General features: G+C 45.1%; 1 protein-coding gene across 2 annotated transcripts in view; it reads right to left on the bottom strand.

Annotated features, from left to right (window-relative positions):
- LOC129812700 (connector enhancer of kinase suppressor of ras 3-like) overlaps nucleotides 1-12,762 on the bottom strand; it is a 72,332-nt gene that overhangs the window by 28,726 nt on the left and 30,844 nt on the right. For both annotated transcript variants that reach the window (XM_055864506.1, XM_055864507.1), the window contains exons 3-4: nucleotides 7,352-7,554; nucleotides 6,547-6,634 (exon numbers count right to left, since the gene is read on the bottom strand). In XM_055864506.1, coding sequence (XP_055720481.1) covers nucleotides 6,547-6,634; nucleotides 7,352-7,554 — 291 coding nt within the window. The remainder of the gene's footprint in view (nucleotides 1-6,546; nucleotides 6,635-7,351; nucleotides 7,555-12,762) is intronic.

Here is a 12,762-nt window from a genome sequence, read left to right on the forward strand (position 1 = left end):
TCCATTTGGAAGACCCATTTGCGACCAAGCTTTAACTTCCTGACTGATGTCTTGAGATGTTGCTTCAATATATCCACAATTTTCCTACCTCATGATGGCATCTATTTTGTGAAGTGCACCAGTCCCTCCTGCAGCAAAGCACCCCCACAACATGATTTTGCCACCCTCGTGCATCACGGTTGGGATGATGTTCTTCGGCTTGCAAGCCTCCCCCTTTTTCCTACAAACATAATGATGGTCATTATGGCCAAACAGTTCTATTTTTATTTCATCAGACCAGAGGACATTTCTCCAAAAAGTACGATCTTTGTCCCCATGTGCAGATGCAAACCGTAGTCTGGCATTTTTATAGCGGTTTTGGAGCAGTGGCTTCTTCCTTGCTGAGCGGCCTTTCAGGTTATGTCGATATAGGATTCGTTTTACTGTGGATATAGATACTGTTGTACCCGTTTCCTCCATTATCTTCATAAGGTCCTTTGCTGTTGTTCTGGGATTGATTTGCATTTTTCGCACCAAAGTATGTTCATCTCTAGGAGACAGAACACGTCTCCAACCTGAGCGGTATGATGGCTGCGTGGTCACATGGTGTTCATACCTGCGTACTATTGTTTGTACAGATGAACGTTGTACCTTCCAGCATTTGGAAATGGCTCCTAAGGATGAACCAGACTTGTGGAGGTCTACAATCTTTTTTCTGAGGTCTTTTGATTTCCCCACAATGTCAAGCAAAGAGGCACTGCGTTTGAAGGCAGGCCTTGATACATGCACAGGTACATTTCCAATTGACTCAAATGATGTCAATTAGCCTATCAGAAGCTTCTAAAGCCATGACATCATTTTCTGGAATTTTCCAAGCCGTTTAAAAGGCACAGTCAACTTAGTGTATGTAAACTTCTGACCCACTGGCATTGTGATACAGGAAATTATAAATGAAATAATCTGTCTGTAAACAATTGTTGGAAAAATTACTTGTGTGATGTGCAAAGTAGATGTCCTAACCGACTTGCCAAAACTATAGTTTGTTAACAAGAAATTTGTGGAGTGGTTGAAAAATGAGTTAATGACTCCAACCTAAGTGTATGTTTATTTTTGTGTATTTTACCTTTATTTTACTAGGCAAGTCAGTTAAGAACAAATTCTTATTTTCAATGATGGCCTAGGAACAGTGGGTTAACTGCCTTGTTCAGGGGCAGAATGACAGATTTTTACCTTGTCAGCTCGGGGATTCAATCTTGCAACCTTTCGGTTACTAGTCCAACGCTCTAACCACTAGGCTACCTGCAGTAAACTATAAACTTCAACTGTATACACAAAACCCTTCAAAATTGTGGATTCGGCATTGTCAGCCACACACCCATTGCTGGCAGGTGTATAAATTCTAGCACACAGCCATGCAATCTCCATAGACAAACATGGGCAGTAGAATGGCCATATTGAAGAGCTCAGTGACTTTCGACATGGCACCGTCATAGGGCAACATCATAGGACACCAACTTTCCAACAAGTCAGTTCGTCAAATTTCTGCTCCGGTTCTGCACTGTAAGTGCTGTTATTATGAAGTGGAGACATCTAGGAGCAACGACTCAGCCGAGAAGTGGTAGGCCACACAAGCTCACAGAACGGGACCACCGTCTGTCCTTGGTTGCAACACTCACTACAGAGTTCCAAACTGCCTCTGGAAGCAACGTCAGCACAATAACTGTTCGTCGGGAGCTTCATGAAATGGGTTTCCATGACCGAGCAGCCGCACACAAGCCTAAGCTCACCATATGCAATGTCAAGTGTCAGCTGAAGTGGTGTAAAGCTCGCCGCCATTCGACTCTGGAGCAGTTGAAACACTTTCTCTGGAGTGATGAATCACTCTTCACCATCCGGCAGTCTGACGGACGAATCTGTGTTCGGCGGATGCCAGGAGAACGCTACCTGCCCCAATGCAATGCCAACTGTAAAGTTTGGTGGAGGAGGAATAACGGTCTGGGGCTGTTTTTCATGGTTTGGGCTAGGCCCCTTAGCTCCAGTGAAGGGAAATCTTAACGCTACAGCATACAATGACATTTCTAGACAATTCTGTGCTTCCAACTTTGTAGCAACAGTTTGGGGAAGGCCCTTTCCTGTTTAAGCATGACATTGCCCCCGTGCACAAAGCGAGGTCCATATAGAAATGGTTTGTCGAGATCGGTGTGAAAGAACTTGACTGGCCTGCACAGAGCCCTGACCTCAACCCCATCGAACACCTTTGGGATGAATTAGAACGTCAATTGCGATCTAGGCCTAATTGCCCAACATCAGTGCCCGACCTCACTAATACTCGTGGCTGAATGGAAGCAAATCCCAGCAGCAATATTCCAACATCTAGTGGAAAGTCTTTGTAGAAGAGTGGATGAAGGCTGTTAGAGTAGCAAAGGGGGGACCAACTCCATATTAATGCCCATGTTTTTGGAATGAGCTGTTCGATGAGCATACTTTTGGTCATGTAGTGTATCGGACAAGGCCTACAATAAAACAGCTTTCTGAGTCAAATTACATCTCTATATAAACTTGTGGACAATATAATGGCAGAACTTGTAGTGGGGTTTCAGTGTAAATAAAGGAACCTTACATCTAGAAAACACAACTTGGTACATTGTAAGAACCATATCCTCTAACTTCAAGGTGACCAACAACCCATACTCATCCCACCCTTTATGGGGAATTGTTCTTTGGAGACTTCAGTAAACAAAATACTGTTTAGCACTGGGTTCCCATGTATTTGATAGATAGGCGAGTCTACGGCAAAAAAGAAAGAAACAGTAGCTGCTGTGTGACTACGAGGGGGGTGGAGAAGTTGGGAACATCCTATTGTAACTGCTGTGTCATCCACAGACAGAAGCCCCTCGGCCCTGGCCCTCTCCCAGGGTCCCCCTTCCCCAGACTGCAGCTGGGCCTGCCTGGGCTCACAGCTGAAGTAACAGCCTCCTAAGACAGCTGGAGGACTTGGGGCCTGTGGTCCGGTGGTGAAAGGACCCCTGGTTATGGCTGGTCAGAAGGAGCCACTGTTGCTTAGCCACTGCTGTGACCTTTGTGCAGACAACGTATGGGGGACAACCGAGAATTTCCATATTCCCCTACCTTACACATTCCTATGGCAGTTACCTCTGCTGCAGAGGTTAAGTTCATTAGAGAGTTGCCAGCCTCAGAAATTGCAACCCAAATAAATGCTTCACTGAGTTCAAGTAACAGACCCATCTCAACATCAACTGTTCAGAGGAGACTGCGTGAATCAGGCCTTCATTGTCGAATTGCTGCAAAGAAACCACTACTAAAGGACACCAATAATAAGAAGAGACTTGCTCGGGCCAAGAAGCACGAGCAATGGACATTAGACCGGAGGAAATTTGTCCTTTGGTCTGATGAGTCCAAATTTGAGATTTTTGGTTCCAAACCGGCGTGTCTTTGTGAGACGCAGAGTAGGTGAACAGATGATCTCCGCATGTGTGGTTCCCACAGTGAAGCATAGAGGAGGTGGTGTGGGGGTGCTTTGCTGGTGATACTGTCAGTGATTTATTTAGAATTCAAGGCACAATTAGCCAGCATGGCTACCACAGCATTCTGCAGCGATACGCCATCCCATGTGGTTTGCGCTTAGTGGGACTATAATTTGTTTTTCAACAGGACAATGACCCAACACACCTCCAGGCTGTGTAAGGGTTATTTGATGGAGAGTGATGGAGTGCTGCATCAGATGACCTGGCCTCTACAATCACCCGATCTCAATCCAATTGAGATGGTTTAAGACGAGTTAGACTGCAGAGTGAAGGAAAAGCAGCCAACAAGTGCTCAGCATGTGGGAACTCCTTCCATACTGTTGGAAAAGTATTCCAGGTGAAGCTGGTTGAAAGAATGCCAAGAGTGTGCAAAGCTGTCATCAAAGCAAAGGGTGGCTACTTTGAAGAATCTCAAATATAAAATATATTTTTATTTGTTAAACACTTTTTTGGCTACTACATTATTCCATATGTGTTATTTCATAGTTTTGATGTCTTCACTATTATTCTACAATGTACAAAATAGTATAAATAAAGAAAAACCCTGGAATGAGTAGATGTGTCCAAACTTTGACTGGTACTGTATAAAACTCTATTTTCCTTTAGCTAGTGACAAACTGCCAGAACAAACATGGAGGGAAAACTAATCAGCATAAAATACCAACATAGGTTTCAGTTTTGGTACCAAAACACAATGCTTCCCCCTCAATTACTTCCCAACGCGGCCAAGGACGTGTGATGGTTTTGGAAAGAATTTGGCATGACTTCCATCACAAACCAGTACATATTTTTGCCATAGATAGGTCTATATTTGGATGACTACATCAAGTTGAAATGCATTCTACACGTCAAGACAGATATGCTAAAAAGACAAATTTATTGGGTTTGAGGTCAAAAATATTGACTAAACAGTATCATAATATGCCACCGATTTGATTTGTGTAAACTGTGCCAAAGTGAATCACATGCAGACTGTTTTATATCAAAAGCAGATAATTATTGCATAATATGAATGTAATATTCTTGGACATAATCTTTCAGATCTGTGCTTTTTTACATAATCCCTTGGAAGATCTGTGGAACACAAAATCATCTCGTATCTGCATCAAACACAGAACTGAAGCACTCTTCATACATATGCCAGATTGAAACCAAGACCAGAGGGAAAGACTGAGGAAACGTTCTCTGGGTAAAGCAATGAGTCCTCAGCCTCCTCACGCCCTGGTTGTCCTCCCACAGCAGACTAGGATCAGTTGACTCCCCAGATGGCCCTGCAGCCTTTGATCTGTAACCAGAGATTTGTCCAACCGAGAGATGAAGTGGCAAAAAGAGAAGACTGCTGGTACAACATTCCAACATGGAGCCATTCATACAGCTGACCAGACTGGACTGTTGTACAGGATCTTACAGAACAAGATATCAAAACACCATGAGGACTCAGACCTGCCCTCCAGTCTTCCCTTTCCTCCCACAATATCTCTCCACCTCATCACTTAGTGTTTGACCCGACTGCCGTCATGCAGGAAGACAGAGCAAGCTCTCACCTCACGGGTCAGATGAGATGGCTGCATGTTCGCTGTTTTATTGCGGTGCTCTATTGTGCATGTATACATAGGGTTCATTCAGCCAGCAGGACATAAATTGTCCATCCTAAAAGCCCTGTTCTTGGTGGAGGTTCATGAAAAGGCCATGTCACCTCATGAAGCCCGCCCACACCATAAAAATCACAGTGATACTCCCCCACAGTGCGTTTGGGAGAGTTCAAGAGTGTCTGAAGCCTATGTGAGATACACTGGTCCATGCATTGGAGGTAACTTCCTGCATGTGTCTCTGACAGGATAATGTAGCCCCTGGGTGAACTGTAGAGATATCCACCTGGGCCTCTCACACAGCTGAGTGCCATGGAGGCCAAGGGGTCTCCTACAGTACAGCACAGCAAAGCTGCAACAAAAACCCTTCACTTCAAACGCCTCCGTGGGAAATGTCTCCCCTCAGTTCCCCCTCTCCTCCTCCTCCTCCACACCCAGGGTGAGACCCAAAACAGTAAATCACCGGGCTGCTGAAATCCCAGACATCGGTGAGGCAATCGGCACTCTGGGAATGGAAATTACTCGATGCAATAACCCTTCAAAAGCGGCACCTGCAGTCTCAACAGCCATTTTCACTACGTGTATAAAAAGTAAACGCCTGTTTATCAATTGTTGGGATACCCTGGGGAAAGAAACTGTCAAATAGAAGCTTGGCACTCTGTTGGGTCTTTAACTAACCCCTTTCGTTTTCTTTCAGAGCCTACATACATACATAACCAGTTTGGAAAACAACCTGGAAATATTCATTCTATAAATCTGATATAAACAGACCCTTAGCAATCTGACAGCCTGTGGCCAAATCAAACACATTTAACCTAGAAGGATGTTTGCTGATTTGCTACTTTTTAAAGGGAGGTAAACATCTAATATGTGGCAGTGAAGGAGAGCACCGTACCACTACCTCAACCCACCGTGCATTAATCCTCCACAGGATGTACACAAAGATAGTATGCTCTCCCGCTGGGGGGGGAACTGGAACCACATGGCCGGGGGAATAATGCAGCCTGCGGAATGTCGGCAGCTGCTTTTTAAAGGGCACCAGAGGTTTTTATGAAACTGTAAACGCAGAGGCTGCGATTGCCATTAAACACCACCACGGTTGGGGGTCTCCTCATTAGCTAACCTGTACTGTGTTCAGACATGACATCAGCCTGAAGCCAGTAGCCTGTCATAGCCCCCACTCTCCCCAGTTCCCATAACCCCCTGCTCCTTTACTTAATCCTATATATGTATGCCTATAGGCTAGTCTGCCCTGAGTGGAAAGAGGGAAGGGGTGGTTTTTCAGGGTAGAGTTACTCTACTCGTGCACTGTTGTGTGTGAGTGAGTGAGTGAGTGAGTGAGTGAGTGAGTGAGTGAGTGAGTGAGTGAGTGAGTGAGTGAGTGAGTGAGTGAGTGAGTGAGTGAGTGAGAAAGGGCGAGAGAGGGTGCAGACCTGTTGAACTGTGGTGGTGAGGTCCAGACACAGCTGAATGATCTTATTCTTGGTGGTGGTGAAGTCACTGATCCCAGTCAGGGGCGTACTGCAACGAGAGAGAAGATTGAAAGGCCATTTTGGCATGACATCCTCAGGTCATGTCCCTGACCGCACTGAGATACAGTAGTTGTCAGGAGAGCTTGAGAAGGGGGTAAATCTTACAGTGGGACAACAGAGTGACATAGAGCCACCTCTAATGCAGTTCATAGGAAAAGGACAGTACTGGTGAACCTTTAATCACAATATATACATTTTGGATGTGGAAACAAACCTCAGAAGAAAAAAATAAAGGTCAACATGTTAACATGACTACTACTACTTTCAGAAAATACTGCTTTTGGTTAAGTTAACTGACAGAGTGATCTTGAAAACAAATGCTATGAAAAGAATCTGCATCTGTATGGCTAGATTGATTCTGAAATCTCATCTGGATATTCTCTGGACAATGACTAGACAGCGGTAGAGGAAACCACCAGACTTGTACTCAATTTCACTCATATGTCCTCAAACCCTTTCTGGAAACTCTCCTGAGAGAGAGGAGCTGCGTTTCTGTTATAGTCTGTAGAGGCTGAGGAAAACCAATGCCTGTAATGTGTAGCGTAGCAGCATATTCTAGTCATTAGGGGATTCAGTGAGCTCAATGACGCCTATGCGTAGGAAACACTAACGTTACAGCTAACCCCAATGGCAGTCCATGGGCTAGAATATATAGAGCAGATTTTATGTAGCTAGGACTATCGTTACCATGGAGGTTAGGTCTTACCTGTCCAGCCAGGCCAGGAGGCTCTTGGCGGCTCCGATGAGCTCCACTACAGAGGTTAGGAAGTTATTGGGAGGTTTCCGGGAAGTGCTGCCGTTGTACGTCGGGCTCTTCCTGTGGTCTGACGTGGACATGTGCAGGCCGTTGGTGGCCGCTCTCATCCTCACCACCAGACCCTTTAGGTTGTCGGTCTCCACTCCGTAGTTCTGAGAGGGGAAGAAAGGAGAGAATTGAGTTTGAGAGGTTATCGTTTTAGTCATAGAAGGAAGTGTACAGTATGTTACAGTGAATGTCAATCAATCAATCGTCATAGCAGCCATATTCTTGGTCGGAACAGTTTTTCCAGATTTTTATGGCTCTGGATTTCATTTTACAGACAAACCTGTTGTTTCCTGCAGAGTAAATGTGGGTTATTAATTGTAATGCTCTATGACACACATGATTTAAAAGAGGCCATGTCTCTCTCGGCACCTCTGGGGTGAAATTCCCCTGCATTCTTCATGTCCATCTCTGGCTCAACCCTCGGGAGGGAGGCGTCACTCCAGATTCCCACACCTGATTCCCATATAGCAGGCAAAGTTTGCATTCCTGAGCCAGGCCATTTCCTCCTTGCGCAATCCACTAATTTACAGGCCCTTCACACGGTCAAAAGGAAGAGGCTTCAGGGGTCACCAGCAGCAGACAGACAACGTGTAGTGTACTGTATTGTAGTCTAGGCCTACTGCTGCTGTGATCAGACTCTTAACAGCAAGGAAAGGTGCATCGGAGGGCAGAAGCGCAAGTGAAGGCAGAAAGCGTGAGGGCAGAAGCGTAAGCCCGGCCCCAGATCTATATACTGTTCATTCATATCGCCCTTACAACCCTGACCTGCTCCAGGAAAAGTGATTAGGCAAATGATTGACAGACACACCCAACCTAGTTTTCACTTCTACACAACTGTGTAGAAAGAGATTTTCTCTTTCAGAGTTATCGACCCTGAAAATACCAAGCTGATATAAAATGGGTCCTATTGGCCAAAGAAATCCCTTATTTGAGGCAATGTTATGCCCTGTACCTGCCCTCATGTGGCCCTAACGACAGTCTTAGCGAGAGTTCAAACAGAAAACCAAACAAGAATCCACCCCCCAAAAGATTGTTTTATTCATCTTTTTATTTTAATTACATTTTTTACACTCCAGATACCAACTTATACAAACGAACAACAACTTACAGACACAAAGAATGACTACATCTCATCTGCCAGACCCGCATGCTCACACCCCCATCCCTAGTGCCTGCATTAAATTCTACCAATTTGTTTTTCTTCGGTCACCCATGCTGTTTCAATAATAAAACATTCTTAACTATTTTTCCATTATGACAATGATGGCGGATTGATTGACTTCCAAGATGAGTGATAAGAGAATTGTCCAGCCCATTGGGAAACTCACTACACCCCCATATGCCATGTCTTGAAATATGCAGACAGATGGATTAAAAGTACATTTACATTGTAATACTTCTGACAGCCAACTTTCTAGCTATGCCCACAACTTCCGGACTTTATAGCATTCCCAGAAAGCATGGATTATCGAGTTATTAGTTTTACACTTAAGCCATGACTCTGCCGTTGTGCTGTAGAATTTGTGAATTTTGTCTGTTGTACAATACATTTCATACATTAGGTTATACTAGATTAAGCATACATTTTCATTAACTAATTTGTTAGTTATGCTCCAACTTTCCCTCCATCTTGTGCCAACATCAGGTATACTGTTTAGAAGTAATAACTAGAAATGGAACTAAATACTTTCTGTAGATAACTAGCTGGCCATGTGCTTTTTTTCTCCATGACCAAAACACGAGTTATTTTTAACTGATATGGGAATGAATACACAAGCAGTATATCAAAACTGGGATAATGTTTTAGGTTACACTGGCAAGCATAAGAATATTTGCCAGGGCATCTTCTTTAAATTATAAATCTGATAATTTCACATGGGGATGTGGGAAGCTAAAAAGGCTAGCTGGCTTGCTATGTTTTTAGCCAGACTGCCAGCTAGCTAGCCACTTCAGTAGCAAGGGAAGGTGACCCTTCTTTGCATTCACAAAATGAAAAGACCAAAAAAATGAACAACTTTGCTATCGACCCCTTGTGAATGGGGGTGGGACCGGTGAGGATACCATGTTATCAACTGTGTTATCAAAAATCCCACTCCACCCGCATGCAGGTAGATCAAAGGAGTGAAGCTGGTAGTAAACTTAACCAGGGCCAGAATACAGCATTTGGGCCCCCAAATGTGAAGTTTTATGCTATTCTACACATTTTGTCATGAGGCTAAGAGAAAATGTTGCAGTTTTAAATTCTACACTTTTTGCAATGAGGCAGATTTGTTGTTGAGGTTTTACAGCTCATTTTATGCTTTGTTCACATTTTGTCATTAAGCTGAGAGAATTGTGCAGATTTAAAGCTAATTTCCTGCAATTCTACACAGTTTGCAATTATATACTAACTATTTGTTATCAAATCAAATTTATTACAACGGCGAAATGCCCCTAACCGACAGCGTAGTTGAATAAAATACAGATAAGAATAAGAGATAAAAGTAAAAAGTAATAAAGAGGCGCAGTAAAAAATAACAATATATACAGGGGGGTGTCGGTACAGAGTCAATGTGCGGGGCACTGGTTAGTTGAGGAAGTATGTACATGTAGGTAGAGTTAATTAAAGTGACTATCCATAGATGACAACAGAGAGTGGCAGTGGTGTGGAGAGGCGGGGGGGGGGGGGGGGGCAATGTGAATAGTCTGGGTTGCCAGTTGACTAGTAGTTCAGGAGTCTTATGGCTTGGGGGTAGAAGCTGTTAAGAAGCCTCTTGGACCTAGACTTGGCACTCCGGTATCGCTTGCTGGGCGGTAGCAGAGAGAACAGTCCATGACTAGGGTGGCTGGAGTCTGACAATTTTCAGGGCCTTCCTCGGACACCGCTTGGTATAGAGGTCCTGGATGGCAGGAAGCTTGGCCCCAGTGATGTACTGGGCCGTTCGCACTACCCTCTGTAGTGCCTTGCGGTTGGAGGCCGAGCAGTTGCCATACCAGGCAGTGATGCAACCAGGCAGGATGCTCTCGATGGTGCTGCTGTAGAACTTGAGGATCTGAGGACCCACTGCAAATCTTTTCAGTCTCCTGAGGGGGAATAGGTTTTGTCGTGCCCGCTTCACGACTGCATGGTGTGCTTGGACCATGTTAGTTTGTTGGTGATGTGGACACCAAGGAACTTGAAGCTCTCAACCTGCTCCACTGCAGCCCCGTTGATAAGAATGGAGCTGTGCTCTGTCCTCTTCTTCTTGTAGTCCACAATCATCTCCTTTGTCTTGATCACGTTGAGGGAGAGGTTGTTGTCCTGGCACCACACGGCCAAGTCTCTGACCTCCTCCCTATAGGCTGTCTCGTTGTTGTCGGTGATCAGGCCTACCACTGTTGTGTCATTGGCAAATGTAATGATGGTGTTGGAGTCGTGCCTGGCCGTGCAGTCATGAGTGAACAGGGAGTACAGGAGGGGGCTGAGCACGCACCCTTGAGCGGCTCCTGTGTTGAGGATCAGCGTGGCGGATGTGTTGTTACCTACCCTTACCACCTGGGGGCGGCCCGTCAGGAAGTCCAGGATCCAGTTTTTTATTTTTATTTTATTTCACCTTTATTTAACCAGGTAGGCTAGTTGAGAACAAGTTCTCATTTACAACTGCGACCTGGTCAAGATAAAGCAAAGCAGTGCGACACAAACAACACAGTTACACATGGAATAAACAAGCGTACAGTCAATAACATAATAGAAAAAAAGAAAGTCTATATATAGTGTGTGCAAATGGCGTGAGGAGGTAGGCAATAAATAGGCCATAGTAACACTGGAGTGATTGATGTGTAAGTAGAAATACTGGTGTGCAAAAGAGCAGAAAAGTAGATAAAAACAATCCGGTCGATTGGATGGGCTATTTACAGATGGGCTATGTACAGCTGCAGCGATCGGTTAGCTGCTCGGATAGCTGATGTTTAAAGTCAGAAAGGGAAATAAGTCTCCAGCCTCAGCGATTTTTGCAATTCGTTCCAGTCATTGGCAGCAGAGAACTGGAAGGAAAGGCAGCCAAAGGTTGGTGTTGGCTTTCGGGATGACCAGTGAGATATACCTGCTGGAGCACGTGCTACGGGTGGATGTTGTTATCCTGACCAGTGAGCTGAGATAAGGCGGAGCTTTACCTAGCAAAGACTTATAGATGACCTGGAGCCAGTGGGTCTGGCGACAAATATGTAGCGAGGGCCAGCCGATTAGAGCATACAGGTCGCAGTGGTGGGTGGTATATGGGGCTTTGGTGACAAAACGGATGGCACTGTGATCGACTGCATCCAGTTTGCTGAGTATAGTGTTGGATGCTATTTTGTAAATGACATCGCCGAAGTCAATGACCGGTAGGATAGTCAGTTTTACTAGGGTATGTTTGGCGACGTAGGTGAAGGAAGCTTTGTTGCAGAATAGAAAGCCGATTCTAGATATCATTTTGGATTGGAGATGTTTAATACGAGTCTGGATGGAGAGTTTACAGTCTAGCCAGACACCTAGGTATTTGTAGTTATCCACATAGTTTAAGTCAGAACCGTCCGGAGTAGTGATGCTAGTCGGCCGGGCGCGGGCAGCGAACGGTTGAAAAGCATGCATTTAGTTGCAAAGGAAGGTTTTCAGTCCCAGGGTCCTTAGCTTATTGATGAGCTTTGAGTGCACTATGGTGTTGAACGCTGAGCTGTAGTCAATGAATAGCATTCTCACATAGGTGTTCCTTTTGTCCAGGTGGGAAAGGGCAGTGTGGAGTGCACTAGAGACTGCATCATCTGTGGATCTGTTGGGGCGGTATGCAAATTGGAGTGGGTCTAGGGTTTCTGGGATGATGGTGTTGATGTGAGCCAGCCTTTCAAAGCACTTCATGGCTACAGACGTGAGTGCTACGGGTCGGTAGTCATTTAGGCAGGTTACCTTCGTGTTATTGGGCACAAGCACTATGGTGGTCTGCTTAAAACATGTTGGTATTACAGACTCGGACAGGGAGAGGTTGAAAATGTCAGTGAAAACACTTGCTAGTTGGCCAGCGCATGCTTGCAGTACACATCCTGGTATTCCGTTTGGCCCCGCGGCCTTGTGTATGTTGACCTGTCTAAAGGTCTTACTCTCATCGGCTGCGGACAGCGTGATCACACAGTCTTCCGGTACAGCTGGTGCTCTCATGCATGTTTCAGTGTTATTTGCCTTGAAGCGAGTGTAGAAGCAGTTTAGCTCATCCGGTAGGCTCGTGTCACTGGGCAGCTCTCAGTTGTGCTTCCCTTTGTAGTCTAATGGTTTGCAGGCCCTGCTACACCGTCTCTGGCGCTTGTCGGAAGACTCGATCTTA

This window comes from Salvelinus fontinalis, chromosome 16 (assembly GCF_029448725.1).
Source record: "Salvelinus fontinalis isolate EN_2023a chromosome 16, ASM2944872v1, whole genome shotgun sequence".
Taxonomy (NCBI): Eukaryota; Metazoa; Chordata; class Actinopteri; order Salmoniformes; family Salmonidae; genus Salvelinus; species Salvelinus fontinalis.